The 24,597-nt window shown below is 42.6% G+C and overlaps 1 protein-coding gene across 2 annotated transcripts; it reads left to right on the top strand.

Moving 5' to 3' along the window:
- Positions 1-3,490: 3,490 nt before the first annotated feature.
- LOC116661078 (von Willebrand factor A domain-containing protein 5A-like) lies at positions 3,491-23,781 on the top strand. Of its 2 annotated transcripts, XM_032472281.1 has the most exons (17): positions 3,491-3,577; positions 6,155-6,344; positions 6,464-6,666; positions 6,955-7,177; positions 7,298-7,473; positions 7,756-7,870; positions 11,380-11,549; positions 11,789-11,877; positions 12,074-12,218; positions 12,658-12,737; positions 15,673-15,787; positions 16,557-16,721; positions 17,002-17,102; positions 17,358-17,611; positions 21,691-21,753; positions 21,879-22,008; positions 23,650-23,781. In XM_032472281.1, exons 2-17 carry the CDS (start codon positions 6,302-6,304, stop codon positions 23,654-23,656), a joined length of 2,079 nt encoding a protein of 692 aa, XP_032328172.1. In that variant the 5' UTR covers positions 3,491-3,577; positions 6,155-6,301; the 3' UTR covers positions 23,657-23,781. The 2 variants fall into 2 exon arrangements, with proteins under 2 accessions (XP_032328172.1, XP_032328173.1); XM_032472282.1 differs by lacking the exons at positions 7,298-7,473; positions 7,756-7,870.
- The last annotated feature ends 816 nt before the right edge of the window (positions 23,782-24,597 follow it).

The following is a 24,597-nucleotide window of genomic DNA, read 5'->3' as shown; positions in this document are numbered from 1 at the left end:
GAGAGAGGATGCTACGCATCTTATCATGGCTGCCCTATCATCTAGGGTGATTTCCTCAAGAGTTAGCAGAAGTAAATAGATCTCCTACCTTTGTAGGATTTTAAATGATCTCCTAGTCCCTTTGGAGCCCCATCCATGATATATCCTGAGACTTAGGGAGCAGGAACCCTGACTATAGGGAGCAATTAAATGCTGGATGTTGAGAGTATTTATGAATGAGAAAATATTACACAGTAATCAAGATAATCTTTAAAGGAATTCAGAATCAAAGAGCTTGTGGGTCCTCCATGACCACCCTGTTTTTCTCTTCTCACAGGCTTAATTCTAGGGTAAAGCCAAGTTGATTCTAATACATCAAAAGCTGATTCCTAGTTTTCTCACCAATTTTTGACCCTCTGGATGAGCAAGGTATGCCCTTCCCTGATCCTCAGAGAGTTAGACCCTTGAGCTTCATCCTGCCTATCTCCTTTCACACTTCTTTATGCTTCTGGCTTGTCAAAGAATATTTGTTTGTCGCTGATGACAATTGTTACTCTTAAGCAATAATTAGCATCTCTAAGGAATTTCTGACAACTAAGCGGCTTTGTGACGACAGCCATTATTCCTGTCTGTAACGAGAGCTGTCTTACCATGTAGAACACTTAACACTGGTTTATAACAAGAACTAAATGTATAGTAGCCAGATGTGTATTTTATTTTTTTCAGTCCATCCTATCTTCTATGCATCCACCTATGATACATTTCTGCTGGGCCCAGTGTTCAGGTCATCTCTCCAAAGTTTGCAAGTTACTAGTATTTACAAAAAATGATGCCTATTAATGCTACTTGTGATCACAAGTAGGTCAGGTAATTATAAAACCTATAAGACTTGTGTTCCTTATTTTTTTTATTTTTTTATTTTTTTGGTTTTGAGCAGCTGTTCATTTCATCTTTCTGAAAGCTGTTTCAAAATAGCTACAGAGGTTCACAGTCCTCTGGCCTAACAGTATATACAACCGTGGGCATGTGTATGTATTTATTCTTAATTAACAATGTTATACAGTTTGGGCATTTATTTACTTAAAAGTATACAAGTTTTAAGACCACATAAAGTATGATCAGAATGATAGGAGGTCTTAAATGATTTGCTATGGAAACATCAAAGGAGATAGAACAAATAGGAGACTTAAATGAAACTCCATGATGATAAAGATGATAGATAAAGAATATAAAGACAGAAGAGCAGGAAATGAGAGGATGAACAAAACAGCTTATTGAAAGCCTGTTCTGAACCAGTGCTAAGCATTCTATGTGGTATCACAAATAGCTCTCGTTTCGGGAAAGGAAAAGACTCAGAACTGGATGAAAATAAGCAACATGCTATGATCAACATCCACTGGCATAATCTAAGGCACATGTGTTACACTGGTGGGTGCTGAAATGAGTTGGATAATGCTCTCACAATGCATGGATCTCTCTTTCCATTTTATGCACATATGCTTTTCATATTCAAAAGAAGACAGTGTGCTTAAAAGCTTATTCCTTTAACTGATCACAATCAGGTTTATTAGGTAGGATATGGGGGGCACAGAAGCTAAATAACTGATAAATCATAAAAGTCTCAGGGACTTAGGATCCTTCAGTCTTACTGCTTCACCATTCTTAGGGGTTATCGCCCTCATCCTCAGAGTCCAAAGTGGCTCGGAACGTATCTACATCCTCTTCTCCCCGGTGAGCAGGAAGAAGGGAAAGGGTGTGATGTGGTTATTGCATGCACGCATCACTTCTTGTGTCTTGTGTCCATGGTTAGAACTTAGTCATAAGGTCACATTTAGCTCTAAGGGAGGCTGGGAATGTCTTTACTCTGAATGGCCATGGACTTGGCTAGCCTTGGGCTAAAGATGAGAATTGATATTAGACAATACTTAGTGACATTAAGACACAAGGACAGATTTTTGGGTGGAGACACCTAATCTAAAGTAGCTTCTATTCATTCTCTCTTACACGACATATTTTGTTCTCTGTAAGTACTTTTACCAGCAGATATTATCTTATTTATGCATTTGCTTGTTTCTTTATTTAATATTTCCTCCCTTGCAATGTAAGCTCCAGGTGGGTGAGGATTTTTGTGTCTTCTTAATTGCCATAATGCCAGTATCTAGAATAATGCCACACACTGAGTCAAAGCCCAACAAATACTGGTTGACTAACAGAATGAATCACGTGTTTCTTTTTCAGAAGTTTGATCATTGGATTCCTTAGTTTCCGTGGAAAGAGTGAAATCATTTATTGTGTTTAAAAATGAAGAACAGATAAATGCATTCATATTTTAATAACTATAAAGATCTGTTTAATTATGTAGATTGTGCCAGGTTCAGAGACTTTTCATATAATTATCCTTCCAACAGCCGGCATCATATGTATGTTTCCTGATTCAGTTCCTTCCAGCCAAGCGGCCATGGCTGGTCTGTGGCCGACTTCTAGTTCTAACCACTGTATCCCAGTTGGATTGGTGACGAACTCTGTCCACTTTTCCAGCTTCTCCCCACTGTGGCCGAGATGCTTCAGCCAAAAGGAAGAAGTTACACCGAAGAGAGAAACAATACCAGGTAATTTTTCCGGGAGAAGAGCATCAGTCCCTGTCACAGTTAGCTGGGTACAGGTAAGGAACGTGGTCCTAGCACCTAGCACTGCTGAAACAGAATGTGTGCTTATATGGTGCTTTACAGTACATGGATATCACATCCGTTAAGATTTACTGCATCTTTTAATTACCGGGAAGGTAACTTTGTTCTCCCTGCTTTAGAGAGAAGAGAACAAACTCAGAGAGAGGAAGTGTGCCACAACAAATCCGCTGCAGAGACCAAAATCAAGCATATCATATACTCTTTACCAAACACACATTCTCTTTCTTTAAGCCTCAAGTTTAGTAGGTCATTTTGAAAGAGAGAAGACGTAGAAAACTGATCACTTCTAGTGTCCTTTAGCCAAGACAACGAGCACAAATCCTCTCAGTTACTTACAGTGTTCACCCCCAAAACTTGATTTTACAATTACAGTGAACAACCCCTAAGTGACCTATGGCTGGAGGGCTTGGTCCCTGTGTGCACAGCCCTGGCTCCACATGCTGTAGGGAGAATGTAATCTTGGGACAAACGACTCAAATCAAAGCTGAGGAGTCGATGATGTGAAGCCGATAAAGTTCAGGGCCTGGCACACAGTAAGCCTCGGTAATTAAGTCTATTACAGAAATATGGTTGTTGTTGTTTTTTTAATATTGTTGATGTTTGTACTGTGACAGTGTTTTTACTTAAACAAACAGAACAAACCCTTCCCTTTGCCTGTCCTCTGATTCTTAGTGGAGACCAGGCAAAGGAAAAAAGCAAACATTCCAGGGTTGAAAAATTTTCTCTTCCTCCAGAGAAAAGTGAATGTTAGAATATTTGATTAAGAATTTCCTGTCGATCCCTTAGTCACGGAGTCACCACATTATCACCCGGTCCCTAGGAGGGGGCGGGTCTTCCTGGAAGTTTTGTCTGCAGCTGTTTCCCCCTTGCCAGACTCTGAGCGCTGACTCTGAGCAAGCGGACCGGAGAAGGTAAGGTAGCCGGCTGCCTGCGCTGGGCCTGCACCACACCTCTGGCCCCGGAGGACCAAGACCTGCCTATTCTCACTCCCTTTCCCCATCTTTAAATCTTTTGGGTCTTGTTTTAACTGCAAGCCCAAGAGTGGGGAATTTAGTCCCTGGAGCGTGATCCCCCTCGGGTTTCTGCAGGCTTGGCAGTTTAGGGGGAGCTGAGGGGGAGTTAGCCACTTCAGAATAATCTCAAGACTTCTCTTCCTACTCTGCTTCTCTTTTACTTTCCTTTTTTCTCTTCTGTTCTTTTGTTCTTTTTCTTTTTTTCTTTCTTTCATCTGAACAATTGATATTTTCTCAATTTTATATAATTTCGTGCTGTGCAAACGGAGCGTCAAGCCTTCTCCCCCAACTGCCCCTTCTCACCCCAATCGGGCTGCAGCCCCTAAACCCTTCTACATAGAAATTCAAGACCAACTCTGGTCCCTTCTGTTAATATTTAGACGCTGAAAATCTTAGGACTGAACATTGAAAGATTAATTCACTCTCTGTTTCTATCTAAGCCCCACTTTTAACTCACTTCCGGATTCCGGGTTCTCCACTTCACCCCTGCAACAGGCTGCAGGGTGTGGCCTGCTGCACCACCCTGGGCCAGCTGTCCCCTGCTGCACCACCCTGGGCCAGCTGTCCCCTGCTGCCCGCCCTGGGGCTGAGCGTGGGGGCCAGGCTCCCGGATTCCTGAGGGTTCCTGAGGGCCGCCTAACCGCAGCCCCGGCTCAGTGTGCCACTCTTCCCTCCCAGCTGCCTGCGACTCAAGGCTTTGACCTGTGACCAGCCTTTGCCTACCTGTTGCTGGGTGCATTTCTGCAGTTCCATCCTGAAGGGCAGAGAACTAACTCCCATCCAGCATCATTTGTCCTGGGAGGAGTGGGGGAGAGGGTGGAGAAAAGCCAGTTTCCCTCAGTGAGGAATTTGTTCTGGGGTTAGCATCAGGAGATAAGGCTGTTTCTTTGCAGGAGGTGCCCCTCTGCTGTTCTCTTCCCACCTGAACACCACCCTTGGGGAACACTGCCTAACCTGGGGGCTTCGGGTGCCTGACACAATTTCTTCAGCTATTGTACCCCATGGCACTCCCCTGCTTTGCTCCCTCCTGGGGTTGGAGATTCCTTCTTCTCCCAGCCCTAGCCTGTTCTACCAGGGAACCTACCCCAGCCAAGGGTCTACATGGAAAGCTCTCCCCCATAGCTGACTGCCCTCTCTGTCTGTCAAATTGCGAGCCATTCTGGCACATTCAGTTTTTACCCAATTGCTCAAAATAAAAACAGATGCAGAAGGAAGAACCTATTTTATTGGTGCCAATTTGTGGCAGAGGCAGAGGGGCACAGGATATAAGAAACGTGATTGTCATTAGTTAGACTAGCAGCATGGACTGTGCTCTGGGCTGGGGTACAGTGTGATGCTTTCAGTGTGATTGGGGTGAGTGTAGAAGGCCGAGAAATAGCCTTGCCAGGAGCTTCAGAATCCTTGACCGGAGGATTGATCTACGAAGGAAAGCTGCCTTGCACAAAAGCTCTTGTTTTTCTGGCTTGTGGGTTCCTGAGTGAAAGCTGGGGTTCCCAGTGACTCATCTGTCTCTCAGATTTTTGGAGAAACACATTAGTTTCACTTTCCTTCAGCATTCTCTGCATTCCTGGAAATTCTGTTTTAGCTCCTTTAAGGTTTATTTTCAGTGAAAATTCCCCTTGATGCTGAAGACTGCAGCTCTGGTCACCTTTTGCCAGAGTAGGGAGAGGCAGGCTCAAAGTGCTTCGGTTCAGAAGTTCCAGAGGGCAGCTCCCGGTGGTGTGAAAGCCAACGACCAGGACCAGCTCCACCTGTTGATTTTGTGGATAAAGGAATCACACTGTGAATCATGGTTTATGTACATGAACTCACGTCCTTGTTAACATGTCACATGAAATGGTTGTCTACGTTGTAATACAATTTTGAAGATATGTTTAGAGTGGCCTGATTTAAAATAGAGGACATGCTGTGTGTATTTTTAATATATATATATATATATATATATATATATATATATATATATGTATTAGAATGTCTTGGACAGGGAAAACCAACAGTGTCATCAATTATGAGCCCCAAAGAAAAGTCACAAGGTCAGTGATCCACGTTGCAGGGTTAGGCAGCCTCCTCTGGCAGCTGTCTGAACAGCATGATCCAAAGGAATGGCAGAGGTGTATCTGACAACAGTGACAACAGTGACAGTAACAACACTAATGTCCATCAGCATTGATGACGTGTTTCTGATAGGCCAGGCGCTCTTCTGAGGACTTCACATGTATTCACATATGCATATATGATGTTTAGGTATTACGGTTTTCATTTTAGAAAGAGGGGCTAAGCTAATTATATTTATTCAGTATTCCTAAGGAGTGGTGTAGTAAATAAATGAGAAAGTGGAGGCAGAATTTGAACCAGCCTCAGGGCATTTCAGAGATTTCCTGTTTCGTGGGTACTTAGGGAATCTACAGCTTTCCCGCCTGGGTGTGACGTGTAGAAGGAGCCTTACTAGTAACATCTTTTTCTCCTCCTTTCCAGCGTTTTCTAGCTTCCTAGCTCCATCACTAAGCCTCGGAATATAGTCTTATGCCAGAGAGCAGCACGTAAGGTCCTGGTACTTGAGTGGATAATTCCCAACCTGTCTCTCTGTTCACCGTGTCTTTTCCACATTAACCCTGCGTCACCATGGTGTGCCCCTGTGGCCTGCTAACCCGCCAGGAGGAGCCAGGTAAGCCTGATTCGTGACTCCTACCTGCCACTGCGTCTTTGGCACTGAGCACAATGCCCAGCCTGCAGGAGGTGTTCTATTAACGTTTGTTGAACTCCTGAACTCTGGTCTATCCCCAGTACCACTGAAGAGCATCTCTGTGACCTTGTCCATTTGTGAGTTTGTGGCTGGCGTGTCTGCAACCTTAAACTATGAGAATGAGGAGAAAGTTCCTCTGGAGGCCTTCTTTGTGTTTCCCATGGATGAAGACTCAGCTGTCTATAGCTTCGAGGCCATGGTGGATGGGAGTATAATTAAAGCGGAATTACAGGACAAGACGGAGGTACTAGGGATAAGTACTTCATCTCCTTCCTTCTCTCCCTGACGCATACTCATCAGGGTCTCCAGCAAATGCAGTGTCACAAAAGTGCTAATACCGAATGCTTTCATTCACTCCCCCTCTAACTGCCATTTTCCTAAAATCATTTGGAGGGAAAGTCAGTCAGAGGCGCTCAAAGTAGAGCTGTGAACTTGGCAAGACCAATCATGGTCCCTCCCCACCAGTCTTTGTTTTCTGTACCATTTGCATCTTCGTCAGCCACGCCGCCATGCCCTCCCTTGTTCTCCTTAGGCACACGCCAACTATGAGAACGCCATCAGCCAGGGCCACCAGGCCTTCCTACTAGAGGAGGACGACTGCTCCAGGGATGTCTTCTTTTGCAACGTGGGGAACCTCCGCCCTGGGTCGAAGGTGGCGCTCACCCTCAAGTACGTGCAGGAGCTGCCCCTGGAAGCAGATGGGGCTCTGCGCTACGTGCTCCCAGCGATCCTGAATCCTCGCTACCAACTCTCCGGTGAATATCCTCTTCTTTCGAATACTATTGGTGGGAGATAGAATTGCGGAAACCCTTGCAAGGTTGTAGGGTGCTAAAACATGTGGGAAGGGTAAACAGAACTAAGGGAACGTTTTGTAGGATGCCCTGAGGACAGCTGCCTTACAATGAAGACTCCTGTGGTCCCTCTGGAGGACCTGCCCTACACAATCAGCATGGTTGCCACTGTCAGTTCCCAGCACGGCATCGAGAGGATTCAGTCCAATTGCTCCTTGAGTCCTATTGAGTACCTGGGGGATAATAAGACTTCTGCTCAGGTAATTCAGGAGAGCATTATCGTTGCTGGTACCCCTTTTCTTTAGATCCTGACCTTGGTCTTCACTGAATTCTTCCTAAATGTTCCTTCTTCTTCTTAACCCAGAGGGAATCACACTGTGCTCCTTCCTTATCCCTCTTTAATCTCCAGAGCCTTCTCTCCTTTCTTGCCCCTGCTCCTGGTCATGCTCCCTTGTGGCAGCAGCCTGGAGCCCTCAGCTATGACCTCAGCCTCATAAGCAGTGACAGTTCTAGCATGGCTCCTCTGTCTGCTCCCAACTCAGGTTTCCTTGGCTGATGGACACAAATTTGATCGAGACGTGGAACTCCTGATTTATTATAGTGAGGTGCATGCCCCCAGCGTAGCCGTGGAGATGGGGGAACCCGAAACAAAGCCAGGTATTTTCTTTCTCCTTTGTGGTTACCTCCTAAGGGGTAACTTTTTTGGAATTATCTTCAAATTACCCTCAGTTTTCTTTCCTTCTATCCAGCAGTGGGTAGGACATTGACATGGCTTACACTGCGATGTGCAAAAATGGTTAAGTTCAGTGAGTATCATCTGGTTATGTTTTGTAGGCAATTTAAGTGGATCAGCAGGTAGCTGAACAAAGGACATGAACAAATAATTCACAAGAGGAAACAGCTAATTTACAAACAACTGTGACAATGATCAGTCTCTAAATACAAATACAAATAAAAATAAAATTAAAATAATGATGTGACATTTTCACTTTTCAAGTTATGAAAGATTTCCAAATCTGATGATGTCTCATGCTTTAAAAGGTGTGATGAATTTGAAACTCAGAGATTGCTTGAAGCAAAATAATTTGGCATCAGTCTTTTGAGAGGAAATGTGGCCATATGTATCAAAATACATGTTTATTTTGGTAATTCTAATTTTAGGAATCTTACATAGGAAAATAAATCTAAATATAAGTTAAAAATGCACTAGTAAACAATCAAAATGTCTTACTGCGGCTAAATTCACTGTGCTAGATGTATTTGACAGGTCATTATGTGGCTACTAAAATAATGTACATTGATAGGTTGAAATATGGAAAAAAGGCTTCCAAAGAATATTAAAAGTGAGTTATGTAAATAGATTATTACTAGGAAATAACCTATGCATTGGGAAAAACATTAAAAACAAAAAAACCAGGAAGTATGCAAGTAGTAAACGTGATTAGATGACAACTAAATTTACTTTTTTAACTTTTTAAATCTAATGAATAACTTCTGATTGATTCATGTGTCTTCATGTAATCTCACCTGGAGTTCTGTTTTATTGCAGTAAAATTTATATAACTTCAACTTTACCATTATAACTAATTTTATGTATGTAATTTCACTACTTTAAGTACATTTCACCTTGTTGGGCAACCACCATCACCATCCACCTCCAGAGCTTTTTCATCTTGTGTTTGTTTCTTAATTTCTAAGGCTGTGTTTAGTTTCTTAACGTTTAGTTTATTAATTTCTTTAGTTTCTTGTTTCTAAATTTTCCTTAATATATGCGTACTGTTCCTTGTAATTATAACGGGTGTAACCCGTCAGTCTGCTGTTCTCTTGGGGTCTTCCTGGGCTGCCAGGCCTCTGCATTGCAGGGACCGTGACGCATGGCTGGAGGAATACTGCTGCTTCCAGTTTTCCACGTTGGTGGAATGGAAGCATTCTTGGAGACCGTCATGAGCAAAGTCCTATGGCTTGGGTTAGGCTCTTGTATATCTACAACTGCTGTGACAGTTCCCTGTAGTTGGTCTTCTAGGCCATCCTTCTCTCTCACTGACAAGGTAGCTGCACGCTCGAGCTCATGAATTGGGACTCCTTAGTTTGCCCTCACTTGTTCAACCATTTTTCCTCAGGAGAAGCTGCTGGTGCCAAAGCTATTCGAGGAGCTCCCAGCTTTAACCAGGTTTGCAACAGCTTCTCTTCCAGGAAGCCCTCTGCTCTGTTTGTACATTGGTTACCTGATTTTGTCCTTTCCTTTTGGGGAGTTCTCCCTTGAGTGTCCTTGACCTTCTCCCACGACAGTGACCTGGTCTTTAGTTAGGATTATTTTAATCCACCAGAGAAAGTTTTATAATGCTGGACCTCAAACAGTAAGGACTGAGATGTCAAGCCCTTTCTTTCCAAGATGTTCCCCTGGCCCCTGGGCAGAATTCCTCATCTGCTCCCAGTTCTGCAGGCCATAGGGGGAGATCAGGGGCAGCCTTTATGAGTCTTGTGAATCCCTTCCAGCAGGGCCGCTCAAATCTTGCTTTCTAGATCATGTATTTGGTCAAGATGACTTGCTTTGTCCATCTATCCAAAGTAGCAAAGGACAACCGCCTGCCCGGCTCACTGAAGTCATTTAGAGTTCTGCTGAATGGAGCATAACACTAAGTGACAGAAATACACAGGATATTTTTAAAAAATTAGAATGTACTTTCCTTATTAAGAACATGTTTAATAAAAATAAGTACATAAAGAATTTATTAATTTATGAGATTATTATTAAGAGCTTAAGCTGAGTTGAGCCTTAGACCGAGCTCCTTAAGGGTATTATATCATTTAATCCTTAAAATACCCTTAAGGTAGATATTACTACCTTGATTCCACAGATGAGGAAACAGGCTAGCAAGCAGAGGAGTTAGGGTTCAAAATGCCTTGTTTAAAAAAGGGGAAGCTGAGACTCGTGGAGGTGGAAATAATTTGAGCCATGCCAAAAGAATTACAGTAGACAATACATATATAGTGTTTTCTGTTTACTGGCGTTGTTTGAACGGTTTATAAATATTAACTCATTTTATTGTCACGGCAGCCTTTCTCACTTCCCAGTACAGTGTCAGCCCTACTACAACCACCTGTCTCTCAGAATGGAAAGGAACTGACCTTGCCCATTTAAAAAAAAAAAAGAAAAGCTTCTCTTCCATTATATATCCAGAGGTCTGGATTATGTAAGGGTTATTTTTTAACCCATGTTCTATCAAATATTTGCTGAGCCACACCCATTTTATTTGGAAACCAGTTTGGTTATTGAGGTATTCCACAGTTAAGAGATTGAACTAAGCCAGGTCCTAGAATCCTTCTGAATTCTAGAGCTGCTAACAGTTTAGACCTATAATCCTGGAATTGCTTTATAAAAATAGGACATTGGAATTTAATTCTCTGTCCTCTTATATCCTCTAAGCTGTAAACTAGAGTTGATATAACCCAGTCAGTCTCATTTCTTCTCTTGCATCTGTTTTCAGTCACTCCTCAAAACAGAATCACAGCCGTGGCTTTAGCAAGTTGGTGGCATCGGCTAGTCTCCACGGTCTCCTCCATATTATTATTTGGATAATGCTAGTATTAGAGTCCGGCACGTATTTTAGTGCTTCTCTTTCTTTTTTCTGGAGAACATCAGTGAGCGCTTCATACCCAAAGCAGAGGGACTTTCGGTGCCATGTATGACACTTACACTCTCAGCTCTTGTAAACTGTCAATGTGAGAATCGTCCACATAAGCCTCAGTTTTTCAAAGCTGAAATGAAGACTTAAGGACCCATGCAATACATTTCCCATTTATTTGATTTGCAGAGAAGGTGTCTGTGCAAATAAAATAGCTTCATTCTTCTGGCAAATGCTGAGACATTGTAACTTAATGTATTTCACTCCTAGCTGCTAGGAGATTAGGTACAGTATTTTAATTACTGCTTGTGTGTTGTAACCTCTGCCCTCTTTCTTCTCTTTCAAATCTGTTCTGCTTCTATACCTTTTATGTGTGTGTAACTCACCTCAAACCCTTTGCCAGCAGATACAGAATAAAGATCAGACTGTTGCAGATTTGTTTTCTCAGCTCCTTCTGTAACTCATCACATTTGATTCTTCAGGTCTTTAGGATTCTTGAGTTCCCTTTTGTCTTACAGCATCCTTATCCTTTCTGAATAGATAGTTTGTTGGGAGACCCAGTTGCAATGGTGAGTTTCTACCCAAATATCCCAGAAGCTCAGCCATCAGCTGCCTGTGGAGAATTTGTCTTCCTCATGGACCGTTCAGGAAGTATGCAAAGCCCCATGAGTAACCAAAATAAATCTCAGCCACGCATCGAGGCAGCCAAGGTAAAACTAGTGTCTTTCTTTTTCTGGTCACTTGCTCAAGTGGGAGTGAATCTCAGGGATGAAATTAGGGTCCATCCCTCATCTGAGCTACCGCTAACGTGGCCACTGTGAGGCTAGCCTTGGAATATAAGGGCCCAGAGGCATCAAAGGGGGTAAAAGCCACTTCTCAAGAGTTAGGTTGGCCGGGTCTGTGTGTCTGAAAGGATCCTTTCTCAACTGTCTCAATTTTCTTCCTGCAGGAAACACTCATTTTGATTCTGAAGAGTTTGCCTATTGGCTGTTATTTCAACATCTATGGATTTGGATCTTCTTATGAGGCATTCTTTCCGTAAGTTTCTAGAAAAGCCATAGAGAATCCAAAAAGACACCTTAAAGAGAGGACTAGATTGTTAAAGGGGTTACTGGGGAATTGACCTTGGCATTGGACGTGTCGGGTAAGGTGGTTTACCTGACCTCACGATTCAGGGACTTAGTCCTGGGCAGTGTCGAGCTATCATGTCACTAGGCGTGTTTATTTTTCTCAGGAAGAGCGTGAAGTACGATCAGCGTACCATGGAGGAGGCACTGAGGAGAGTTAAGCTTATGCGGGCTGACCTAGGGGGTACGGAAATGCTGGCGCCACTCCAGGCCATTTATGGAGGACCGTCCATCCCAGGCCACCCCCTACAGGTGAGAATTGGAACAGAGCCAACAGAGGGGACAGAGAGGGTGGAGTCTCTGTTCAAGAATCGCTAGCTCTGGGCTTCATGGCAGGATTGTTGAAATATGGTATGTAATTTAGTCTTACATGATAAAGAGACTAAGACAAGGGGCATTTAATAGAATTCCTTTTCCTTAGCTCCATGTTATGGACTGTGAACCATGGAATTGCTTTTGTGGAGTGCCACAGATGCCTTGGATGAAACTAGTAGGGGATGCTGACTATTTCCAGGGCTGTGAACAGACCATGTGAGAACATGGTGCAGGTGACTATGGAATATTAGAAATTTCCTGTGTGAAGAGGCATCAGAGTCTCTGGAATGAAAAAACTGGGTTTTTCAAGGCCAAATTCTGGTATCTTTAAATAACCTTCACAGAGACTTAATGAACGTCTTCTTTCCTTCTCCAGCTATTTGTGTTCACAGACGGAGAAGTTTCCGACACGTTTAGGGTAATTAAAGAAGTTGAGAGCAATGGTCAAAAGCACAGGTATGAAGAGGATGTGATCTTAGTTTTATTACCAACTGACAATATTTTTCTATTTATTTTTCTCTACTAAAAGAAAAAAGTAATTTTCTAAGTAACATCAACCATACAACAAAATCATTGTCCTCTTTTCTCTCTAAACCACAATGGAAACAAAAATTGAACAGTAAGACTTTTTTTTTCTCTGCTTATAAACATTTTCATCAAAGTAAGACATACAGAAAACCATACAACTATAAGTATACAGCTGGATACATTATCAAAGTGAACACACGTGTATAATCATCACACAATTGAAGACCTAGAATGTTTCTAGTACCTCTATCACTACTCTTTTCCATCACATCCCATTTTTAATCACTAACCACTTTTTCCCCTCTAAAGGAAATAGCCTTCCTGACTTACAAAGGGTTATTTTTGCTTATTTTTGAATGAAAGTAAATGAGTGATACAGCACGTTTCTGTTTCTGTGTATCTTGCTTCTCTCCCTCGGCTGTATGTTGAGATTCATACATATTTTACTTGAAACCATAATTTTCATTGGTGTATAGTATTCCATGGGATGATTATACCATTTCACTTACTGATTCTACTGCTGATGGACTTCGGTTTAGTTGTTAAAAATATGCTTCTATGAACATTCTTGTACATGCATTTTCTGTACATACTTTTTTTGTATGTACATATATATTCATGTATACATATTTATATTCATATAAATGAGTGTATATGCATAATATACATACACACAAATATTGACATAATTGTGGAATTGCTTGGGAATGGCAAGCACTTTTCCAGTTTACTAATTTAAATTCACATCAGCATTGCTTGAGAGTTCCAATCGCCTCATTTCCTATCCAAAATTTGGCATTGTCATTTCAAATTTTAACTAATTTTGTGGGCATGTAGCAGTAGCTCATTTCACTTTTAATTTACATTTTTTCAATACTAATGAAGTTGAGCACCTTTTCATATTTACTGACCACTTACATGCTGTATTTTTTGTGATGTATCTTCAAGGCTTTCCTATTTTTTTCTATTAGATTTTCCTTTTTTATGGATTTGTAGTCCATGCTACAGTTTAGATACAAGCACTTTGTTGATATGTTCTAGAAATATATTTTCCCATTCTACAGCTTTCCTTTTCACCCTCAGCATAGTATCCTTTGATTAACAGTTGTTCTTAATTTTAATATAGTTTGCTTTTTCAGTCTTTTCCTTTATAGTTAGTGTTTTTGTGTGTCCTGTTAAAAAAGTTTTCCCTGCTCAAGGTCATGAAGCTATTTTCCTTTGTTATTTTCCAGAAGTTTTGTTATATTTTCTTTTATAGTTAGATCTACATTTCACCTGGAATTTATTTTTGTCATTATGTATGGTAGGGGCCAGGTTTCATTTTTTTTTTTTTTTAATGTGAGTATCACACTGACCTTGTATTTTTTATTGAAAAGTCTGTCTTTTCCTCACTGATGTGCAGAGCCATTTTTGTCACAAATAAGCTTCTATGTATGTATGGATTATTTCTGCATCCCCTGTTCCATTCCATTGGTCTATTTATCTAGACGTGTACCAGGATTCCACCATATAAATTAATGCAACATTCTGAAATCTTGATTTTCAATAGAGTAAGTCCTCAACTTTGCTATTTTTCAAGGTTGTCTTAGTTATTCTTGACTCTTTGTATTTTAAAATTAACTTGACAGTTTTTACCAAAAAAAGGAGCTGGTTGATATACTGATCATCAACTTTATAGGTCAGTTTTGGGAGAACTTAGTATTTACTATATTAAGTATTCCAATGTATTTACATGGTACTTCATTCCATTTATTTAGGTCTTTCTTGATTTTTCTAAATATATGTTTCTAATATTTTATTAAAAAAAAGTTGAACCTATAGAGAAGTTGCAAGAACAGAACAATAGATCCTCATATACCTTTCACCCAGGTCCACCAGTTATTAACCTTTTACCACATTTGCTTCACTAATTTTTACTTTTCTTCCTTTTTGTATTGCCCTTGAAAGGACCGCTAGTACAAACCTGAATAGAAGCGGTCGTAGCTGGCATCATTATCTTGGATTTCAGAGGGAACATGTTAAACATTACATCAATAAGTGTGATTGTTTGCTATAAATTTTTTTGTAGATATCCTTTATCATATTAAGAAAATTTCCCAATGACAAGAGACTGATATGGAAGCCAAAATTACAGTGAATTAATTTACAATGAAAACTATGTTTTTCATGCTTTCACAAATGCTTGTATTTGAATTATCAACACATTCGCTGTTCACAGACAGTTCTGTTTGGGAATCCAAATTGTGATTAAAAAGCTATTTGGTGCACATGGACTAGGGCAGGGAGAGGACCCTCCAGTTAGAAGAGCAGGGTGCACCTTTTCCTCAACTAAACTAGCCTTGCCAGGGCAGATGTGGCTCTAGGAGAATGTTAGTCAAATACTGATGGCAGTGTCTGTTTTTCCCTAACTCGTACCCTTTCTGATAAACTCATTCTTTGGATTGGTTATTAAAATAATCGATGAGGATGTAGTCCTGTTATTTTGTTTTTTTCTGCTTCTAGAATCAGTATGATATACAATGGTTTGCTAGGGGCACTTTGTAGTCAGACAGGTGCTCAAATGCCACTGCTGCCATTCAGTAGGTGTGTGATGTTGGACATGTTTTTAAAAATTCTTTGGGCCTCAGTTCTTTATCTGCAAAATGAAGCAGAAGTCTATCTCTTAGGAACCTTGTGATGATTAAATCACAGGATTAATTTAAAGCATTTGACCTCCTGAAATACAGAATATGCTTAATAAAAGGTAGCTGTTACACTTTTGGTCAAGCAGGAAGACTATCTTTTTATTTTTGACCATTATGTATTAATTTTATAATTTCACTTTTTTAGTGTCTGTTTCTAACCTCTTCTTTTACAATTGCAGATGTTTTTCATTTGGTATTGGAGAAGGAGCCTCCACCAGCCTAATAAAAGGCATTGCCCGGGTATCACAGGGTGCTTCGGAATTTATCACAGGCAGGGAGAGGATGCAGTCCAAGGTGAGGGACAGACCTTGTGTCGAGAGCTGGCAATCCATGGACACTGCAGAGCAGAGTGGGATACTCTGCAAGGGCAGGGGCAACAACTTGCTGCCAAGTTCATTTTCTTATATCCCTAAGGCCTTGGGCTATGTATCTTTAGTGGGGCTCCTTCTGGCCTTACGCAAAAGGGGCCCAGTGGAGTTTCTTGAGAAATGGCATCTGGTGCTAACAGTTGGAAGCCCGGAGACTGGAAGAGGTTAGGGCTCTGTGTTTAAGACCAGAATCAGAGAAACTAAGAATTGTGACTGCCATGATTGAGATTCCAGGTATGTGCTTTAGGATCTCTTTTGGTACTGTATCCTATCCTCCACGCATATCGTTCAAAGAAAAGCTGGAACAATTGTAGTATGTCTGGTAGATTGGGAGAGGTGGTAGGTAAGTAGATACTCCATTTGATTAGGATGCACGGGAAGTCACCTTGCACCTCTGGTTATATATCTAGACTCTTCTTCCCCAGTTGGTGCCATCTCTTGTCTAATCCCTACTTCTCCAGGGTCTCCGTTCCCAGATGGTCATTATTCCATAATTATGTTATTAAATCTCTCGGCTTTAGCTTCCTCATGTGTAAAGCGAGAGTGACAATGCCCATCTCCGCGTGGAGAGTTAAGGAACAGGCAGAGCGTGTGCTGTGCTGCACAGCACACACGTGGCACGGTACTCGACATTCAGTTAATCATTCAGTGTTGCCGTTACTTCTGTGCTTATTCTGTTCTCTTTCCTCCACCAGGCTCTTAGAGCCCTGAAACACTCTCTGCAGCCTGTGGTAGAGGATGTTTCTCTGAGCTGGGATTTGCCTCAAGGTCTATCTGCTAAAATGCTTTCCCCAGAACAGACTGTCATCTTTAAGGGTCAGAGATTAATCGTCTATGCCCAGTTGACTGGGATGATGCCGGTGAGTTTCCATTCTTGTTTGTTCCTCTAGTCAGAGTAGCGATTGCCCCAAACTCTGCTCTGGACAATGTCATTAAAGCTGGAAGGGTGTCAGCAAGAGATTGCACTTACCAGGTGGAGCCAGCCTGCTCCCTTCTCCATCATTTCCAGCCTCTGGTTTCCTGAGCTACCAGGTTCCTAGACAGAAATTTTAATGTGTTGGGTTGGGGAGCTGCCCCAGTTCTGACCCTTCTTTTGGTGATCTCTTCCTTCTGTCATTTCTTCCCTTCTCTAATTTGTAGCCAGCAGAGTCAACAGGAGGTGTTTGTCTCAAGTACGCACTCCAGGGCAAGAGTTTTGAGAATAAGGTGGCATTTTCTCTACAACCCAAGCACGATGCCAAGTGAGAATTCAGTTTTCCTTTGCTCTTTTCTTTTCTTTCTTTCTATCTTCTTTGCCATCCTTTGGGGTTGGTTTCCTCCTTTTACTTTGCAGCTCAATTGTGTCCCTACAATGGCTTCTCCTTTCTTACCCATTTACATCTTGTACCTTGCCTCACCTGGCTGTTTCTTCCTTTTGCCGTCCCTAACTTTTGAGGGCCCTGAATAACTGGCCCATGTGTGCTTTCCCCTAAATCATAGGATTTTTTTTCTTTCAGCCTCACCATTCACCGACTTGCAGCCAAGTCCTTTCTCCAGACCAAGGACATGGGCTTCAGGGAGACTCCAGCAAGTGATAAAAAAGATGTGTTGAAAGTCAGTATTGAGTGTGGAGTCATAAGCTCCTACACAGCTTTCATTGCCATCAACAAGGACCTCAACAAACCAGTTCAGGGGCCACTGCTTCGCAGGGACATTCCAAGGCCATTTATATTCTGTGCGGCATCGATGCCACGGCTCCGTGGAGGTGGTGGTGAGTTTTTACCCCATTCGAAGTCGAATAAAGTAAAATAAGGGGCCTTGGATATCTGAACACCATATTTAAAGGAAAAGTTTGTGAAAGATCCTAAATCCCTCCGTATCTAGAATTTCTGTGTGGTGTTTAACATTTATTTCCTGGGGAGCTAGATATATTCCACTGGAAAGGAGATTTAAAATAATCCAAAGGCTAAGAGAAGGAAAATGACAACAGAAAATACACATGAACATTGAGAATCACACTGTCTAAATTTGAAGCTGATTTATCCTATTGATAATTAGACGGTTAGTGACTACCTGGATGGCTGATAACCTACTTGGCAGTGTGGGAATGCGTGCTGATTGCTAGGACTGTCTCAGGCATAAGCCAAGCAAGCTTGATTATAGATATTAGGAGCTTAAGGGTTAGAATCGGGTGGAGAAATTTCCTGGGCAGGACTGTGCAGCTGGAGGGGAATGTGTGATGTCAGCTCTAGAGGCAGGCTTCAAGGTGAACCCAGAATTTTTGTTTGGACCACTGGGTACTATTTATTTAAATTGAGAAACAAAATAAGTTTAGGGGGTAAAATGTTGAATTATTTTTGAGCATTCTGCACTTAAGATCTCTATGGAATATCTACAAGAAGCTGCCCAGTAGAAAGGGAATAAGATGGATTTGGTGTTCAGAAAAGTGGTCAAGGGGTGAAGATACACATTTGGTAATATTTAGCTCTAGGTAATAAGTAAATTCATGAGAATGTATCAGACTATTCAGAGGGCAGGTATTAAATGAGATGAGAAGGGGGATGAAACGGGGGGAGGGTACAGCTCAGGCAGTAGAGCATCTCCCTAGCATGCACAAGGTCCTGGGTTTCAATCCCCAGTACCTCCATTAAAATTTTTTTTAAAATAAAATAAAAATAAAGCTGATTTTAAAAGGGGGGAGGGGAATGAAATAGAAACACTGAAGAATATCCAGTGTCTAGGAATGGATGGCAGAGGACTTTCCAAATGAGAATGAAAAGAGATGAAGTAGGAAGAAAAGAAATGAGCACATTGTCAAAACAAAAGGAAACCATGATGTAACACACAGAGTTATCAAAGTATTAGATGCCGCAGAAAAATCACAGTAAAAACTGAAAAGAGACTATTGGGTTAATGTCAAAGAAGCCCTCTCTTATCTAACTACAAGCAATTTTACTGGCTTAGGTCAGGAAAGAACCATATTATAGAATATTAAAGAGTAAATGAGAGGAGAGGGTTCCAGATGGCAGCGTAGGAAGATCCTGAGTCACCTCCTCCCAAGAAACACAGCACATCCACAACTGCACATGGAATAGTCCCCTCAGAGAGGGGCCTGAGAGCTGGACGAATAGTCTCCCCAGCCAAGGGCGACAGGGCAGCATCTAGGCAGGCTGGAAAGGCAGAGATTCAGGCTTAGGAAGGAAGAACCCACACCCAGCCACGGCCACCCCCCTGAGAAGGGATCACACAGGTAAAGATCTTTTCCCTGAAGAGTGAGGACCGCGAGCTAAGCCTCAGGCACCACAAACACTAGATCCTCCACAAGAGATTAACTCCAAAACACCAGGCTTTGACAGCTGATGAGGACGATGCCCGGGAAACAGAACTGAAGGGCATGGAAAACCTGCTCTGAAAGGGCTCGTGTGCAGACTTACCTGACCCAAAAAACAGCACAGGAACACCCGACTGAAAAGCTCATGTACCACAGGTGAAGGGGACCAACTTACGAACCTTCAGGTGTCTGCCAGAGAGGCAGGAGCCAGTAGGGGTGCTCCCCCAGGCCTGGGACACCGGCAGGGGCCAGTTTCGTGGTCTCAGGCTACCTTGCTGATGCTGGTGCTGACTGGTACCATTCTGGAATTCTCCCTTGTACCTGTCAGCACCCATGGGCAGGCCCCACTGAGATCCCTGACCACCTGTGCCCTGGTCCGGCCTCACAGCTGGCCAAGTGGTATCCCTGCCCAGCAGCCCCCTTTAGCAGCTGCAGCCAGGCTTTGAAGCTGATCTGGGAGCAGCCTCCCCCCGCTCCACCAGCACCCTGCAGCGGCTGTCACAGCAGGCCGGCACACAGCCCACATCGTGGACACCCTTTGAGCACCTGGCTCTGTTGGCCAGGTGGGAATGCACTTCTGAACCCCACAGAACATCTCCTAAAGAAGGCCACTTCTTCAAGACTGGGAGGAGGAGCTAACTGACCTAATACATAGGAAAAAAAACCCACAAATAGGCAAAATGAGGAGACAGAGGAATATGTTCCAACCTACAGAAGAAGACAAAACCTCAGGAAAAGAACTAAATGGAGATAAGTAATCTGCCTGGTAAAGAGCTCAGAGTAATGGTCAAAAAGATGCTCACTGAACTTGGGAGAAGAATGGAGGGACACAGTGAGAACTTCAACAAAGACTTTATAAATGTTAAGCTGTAAAAGGGAGGGAACAGAGAGTGATATCTACAGAGGACGTCGTAGAGTTGGGGTGGGATTTTTGTGTCTCCTTAAAATTTCAGAATGGGAGAGACTTGAGGATGTTGTAATATTAATAGAAAAGTGCCAGTAGAGAGGGTGGACAGTCCTGCGGCAGAAAAGAGTAGCTTATTGGGGAGCGTGTTTGAGGAGAGAGAGGCTGAGATCTGGAGCAGCAGTGGAGGGATCAGCCTTTAACTTGCCAAGTATCAGGACATTCTCCCACGACTGCCAGGATGTCGAGGAAGGGTGATGGGAGCAGATGTCAGGTCACAGGCTGGAAGACAGGTTTTTCGAGCTTCTGTATGCTAGTTTTTCTATAGTTTTAATGAAAGCAAGAGTATCTAATGAGCACGAGATGAGAAGCGGTAGAGAATTTGAGGGAAGAGTTTGGAATATCCCTGTGGAAGACTGAAGGGTAAAACACCCACGGAGAAAGAGGGCATTTGTCAAGGAGCACTGAGGGTCCAGTTTAGTTTGATACCTTGACTTTAGTGGCACCAAACTACTGAAAGGAATCACAGCTTATATGATTCATTTCAGCAGTACTCAGCAGCTTTGGAGTAAGAAGGGAGTGCAGTGCTGGCTTAATTTTGAGGCTGGGGTTTTGTCAGGTGGGTGTGATGAAAAGGAAGTCAGGGACAGTGGAAATGAAGATATTGTTAATGAGAGTGGGAAAGTGTTGGACCTGAGAGTCAAGCTGAACAGAGAAGAAAGTAAAGATAGAAGGAAGTTGATTCATAGGGGGAAAAAAAACAGCGGAAAAAAAATTTAGAAAATGTTTAAAAAAAAAATTTAGAGATCCAGATGAAGTCAAAGACTATGTGAAACAGGAATCTCTGTTAGAAACCTGGGGGAAAAGTGGATACTGTATCTTAAAAGTAGAAAATTTTTTTCATTTTTTTTTTAAGGTGGAACAATTCTACTTGATAACAAGGTCCTAGCTTGGGAGGGAGTGGTGAAGTAGATGGGAGGCTGAAACCATTTGATTTGAGGAAGTCAAGAAATTTTGAATTAGGGTGTTGGATAGGTTATCTGTAGGGGTATTGAAACCTCTCAAGAGGGTGGCAGGTCTTGCAATGAAGTGGAAGTCTGTGACCTATTTTCAGACCCTTCAGTGAGTGATGGGGAGTGACAAAGAGGCTAGAGGTTGACAGCAGGGGAGGATATGAGGAAGGTAATCCAGGTTAGGGTGGAGGAATAATGATCTAGTTGCAGCAATTGGGATTGAAGAGGTTTCCAACCACACCTCCCAACCCGGGCACTTGGGGTATTGGTATCCTGAGCAACTGCCATTGGAGCAGGTAGAGGGAGAACAGGTTTTTGGAACTAAGTAAAAAAGAGTTTTAAGTTAAGATAAATAGTTGGAAGAAGCCTCCTGTGATGAAACTAAAGATGCAGGAAAGATTGTTGACATGTATCAAGGGCTCCAGAAAGCACAGTTATAAGGGGCTCAGGGGATGAGGGTATGTGCAGGAGGTGGGTTCATGGAAGAAGAAGAAATGCACAGTAAAGACAGTGGCTGAGGCTGACGTGGGTAGGAGGGTTTGTGTCTCAATACAGAGAGCAAAGGTGCCTCATTCCCAATGTCCTGTCCTGGTGTCTTTCAGCTCCTTTAGAGGCCTCCTCCTGTCCTGATGTCCTTCAGCCCAGGATGAGCACTCATTACTTGGGTATGTCACACCAGCAGGATGGCCACGATCCTTGTATGTCCATCAGTAACAAGGGCCTGCACTCCCTAAGTGGGCATCTTTCCAGGGATTTTTTTCTTACCAGTATTTGTCTGTCACATATATAGGACCAGACAAACCCCATGCTCTTGGTCATAAAAAAAAGAAGGAAGGCGTGTTTTCTCCAAAAGACCTGTCTTATGATGGACAGGCCTCATCCTCCCACCAACAGGACCAACCTGGAAATTCACCAACCAGGTGAGATGGGCCTCAGTTCTATCCTCTGGCCTATGGGGACTGAAGAACTCATCTTCAATGCTCTGCTGTCTTCTGGCTTTCTCTGCCCAGGAGGTGATCTGTTTGAAAAGCATCAAGCAGAGGGTGAGATATGTCCAGTCCTTGTATTTGCTAGCCATCAGCCTAGCTTAATTGGTCTACAGTGTGTGACCCTGAAACCTACCCAGTGGAGGATTCAGGGCCACAACCCCCCTTTGCCATCTCAGCTCCCACACCTTGCCTGCTGAACTCTCACTGTGTTTGGGCCCCTGCTGTGCTGGTCATCCTTCTGCAGGTTGGGTTTACGCTAGATCTTCCTGGTGCTGTCGGATGACTCTCTGTCACCAAAGAGTGTTCCTTGGTCACTGCCTTGTGTTCCAAACAGCTGGGCTTCTCATTTCCGTGACAAACGGAGTTTTTTGTCATGAAGGAGTGACTTTTTCTACTAAAACAGGCTTAAAGGCAACTTCTTTCTAGTCGCTCCAGTTTTTGTAGCAAGAGTTTGTGCTGTGCACTTACTTGTTTAAGCATCTTATTTGCCACTTTCCTTATTCTCTCTTATAAGGCTGTTACAGAGAGGGCTTCAGGGTCCAAGGTGATCAGATCTCTGATCTCATTGCTGTGGGGTTTTAGCAAATTAATCACCTTCTCAGAGCCTCAGCTGCCCCAACTGCTCACCTCGCAGGGTTGTCACGAGAACCTCCTTAATATCATCCGCAGAGCAGGTGCTCAGCTTTTGTTGATTTTCTATGCTGTCCTAACAGCTCAGTAATTTAGAATATCTCTGTTCTGGTCCTTCTCTCTTTTGAAACTTCTTATCAAAGTAGAAAGAAAAATTACCCAGCAGTGTAATGATGCTGGGTGTTACGAATTAATTAGCAACTACTATTTGTAGGGGGCTGGTGAGCGGCCGTCTCATGTGTTGGGCACTATGCTGCAATTTGCAGAGAAGGCCGGGATGCCGTTAGTGAAATAACTGCTCCATTTTTGAGTGTTAACAGAGCTGAGATTCAAATTAAGACTGTGGCAATTCAGAGCCTGAGATTTTTTTTTTCCCATTAGAGTAGAACTATTTTTCTAGTTACAGTTTTTCTTGCTGACTGATTTCTAAGTTGCTTTAAACGCATCATCACATACGATAGACAGCCAGATGCGAGGTCTTCTATGAAAACTGCGTGGTCTTCAAGCAATTTTCATACCACCAGGATTAGATACTAGATGGCTCTTTGAGGTACACTGTCGGCAGCTTCCTTTACATCTGCTTTCTTTAGAAATTTTTGATAATTAAAATCCAAGCTATATTTGCCCAGAATTTTTTTAGTATAACTAAAGTTTTAAGGGCCCATTTAACAGGACTGGAAGACTTTAAACAGCAGCGTCACCATCTCTTTCCCTGGTTGCTGAATTTTTAAGTGAAGCTCCCCTAGAGTCAGCACATCACTTGTGGCCTGCATTGTCACAGAGAAAGTGCATGTGTCCCAGTATGGGGCTCCTGGTTGGATCTGCTTAATGCTGAGCTCTCGCTACACCCTGTCTCTGATTCAGACCTGTCTGTCTCAGGTATGCTAAGGGGCCAGTAGCTCCATGTTTTCTGTCCTCTCTCTCTTTTTTCCTCCCCTAAAGTCTTTGAAGATAATCACCTTGTGCAGCTGATTTCCCTCCAAAAGGCAGATGGTTCCTGGGATCTGAATGAAGGTCTGGCCTTGGTCCTGGGTATGAAGCTGGAAGATATACAGGCTGCACTCCCCCTCAAGGTGAGATTCTAAGAAGAAAAAGGAGTATGTGTATTTTTGAGGGGTTGGGGTCAGTAATGAGAACTGGGGTGAATCATGACTCACCTGAGGAAGGAAAATATACAAGGCCATAGACTAATTTCTAATAAAAAGAGGTTGAAGGTTTTCCTGGCTATGCTGGAGCAGAGAATTAATGGTTGGTAGGAGTCGATGGTTTAGAGCTGATGGATGACAAAGGGAAAGCAAAGATCCTCTCTGACGTCTATTCCATTCCCTGCCAGTCATCTTAGTTGTAATTACCAATACTGACTGAGCAGTTACTCTGTGCCAGGCCCTGTGCTGTGCACTTAACATTTGTGATCTTATTTATTCACCACAGCAATTAAATATGGTAAATCCTGCTCATGCTGTTGTTAGAAATGTGATGCTGTCTCTGAGTTGACTCAGTCAGTGGCAGAGCTGGACTCAATTCTAGGACTTTGTTTTCAGAACCCACGTTTTTGCTCCTCTTTATACTAAAGGGAGTGGTCCGGGAATGAACAAAATTTCACCGCAGGCAGGACAGGTGACGTATCAGTAGGAATGACCTAGTTATTTCAAATGTGTTCAAGTATGCTGATGAGGACAGGTTACATCCAGGAATTTCAAGGTAACTTACTGAATCTTCTAATTGAGAAACTGTTAAATATGAGACACGTGACAGTAGCCTGAAGGACCAGTGTCCTTCTGAATTTTCAATGAACTTAAGATAGCCTATAACTGGGCCACCTCGTCCAGCATCCATCAGTCACACGTGGCTTGTGAGCACTTAAAATGTGACCAATTCAAATGAGGAATA

Source organism: Camelus ferus, chromosome 33 (assembly GCF_009834535.1).
Source record: "Camelus ferus isolate YT-003-E chromosome 33, BCGSAC_Cfer_1.0, whole genome shotgun sequence".
NCBI classification, from domain to species: Eukaryota; Metazoa; Chordata; class Mammalia; order Artiodactyla; family Camelidae; genus Camelus; species Camelus ferus.
The sequence above is the reverse complement of the archived record's forward strand: the minus strand, read 5'-3'. Positions and strand labels throughout refer to the sequence as shown.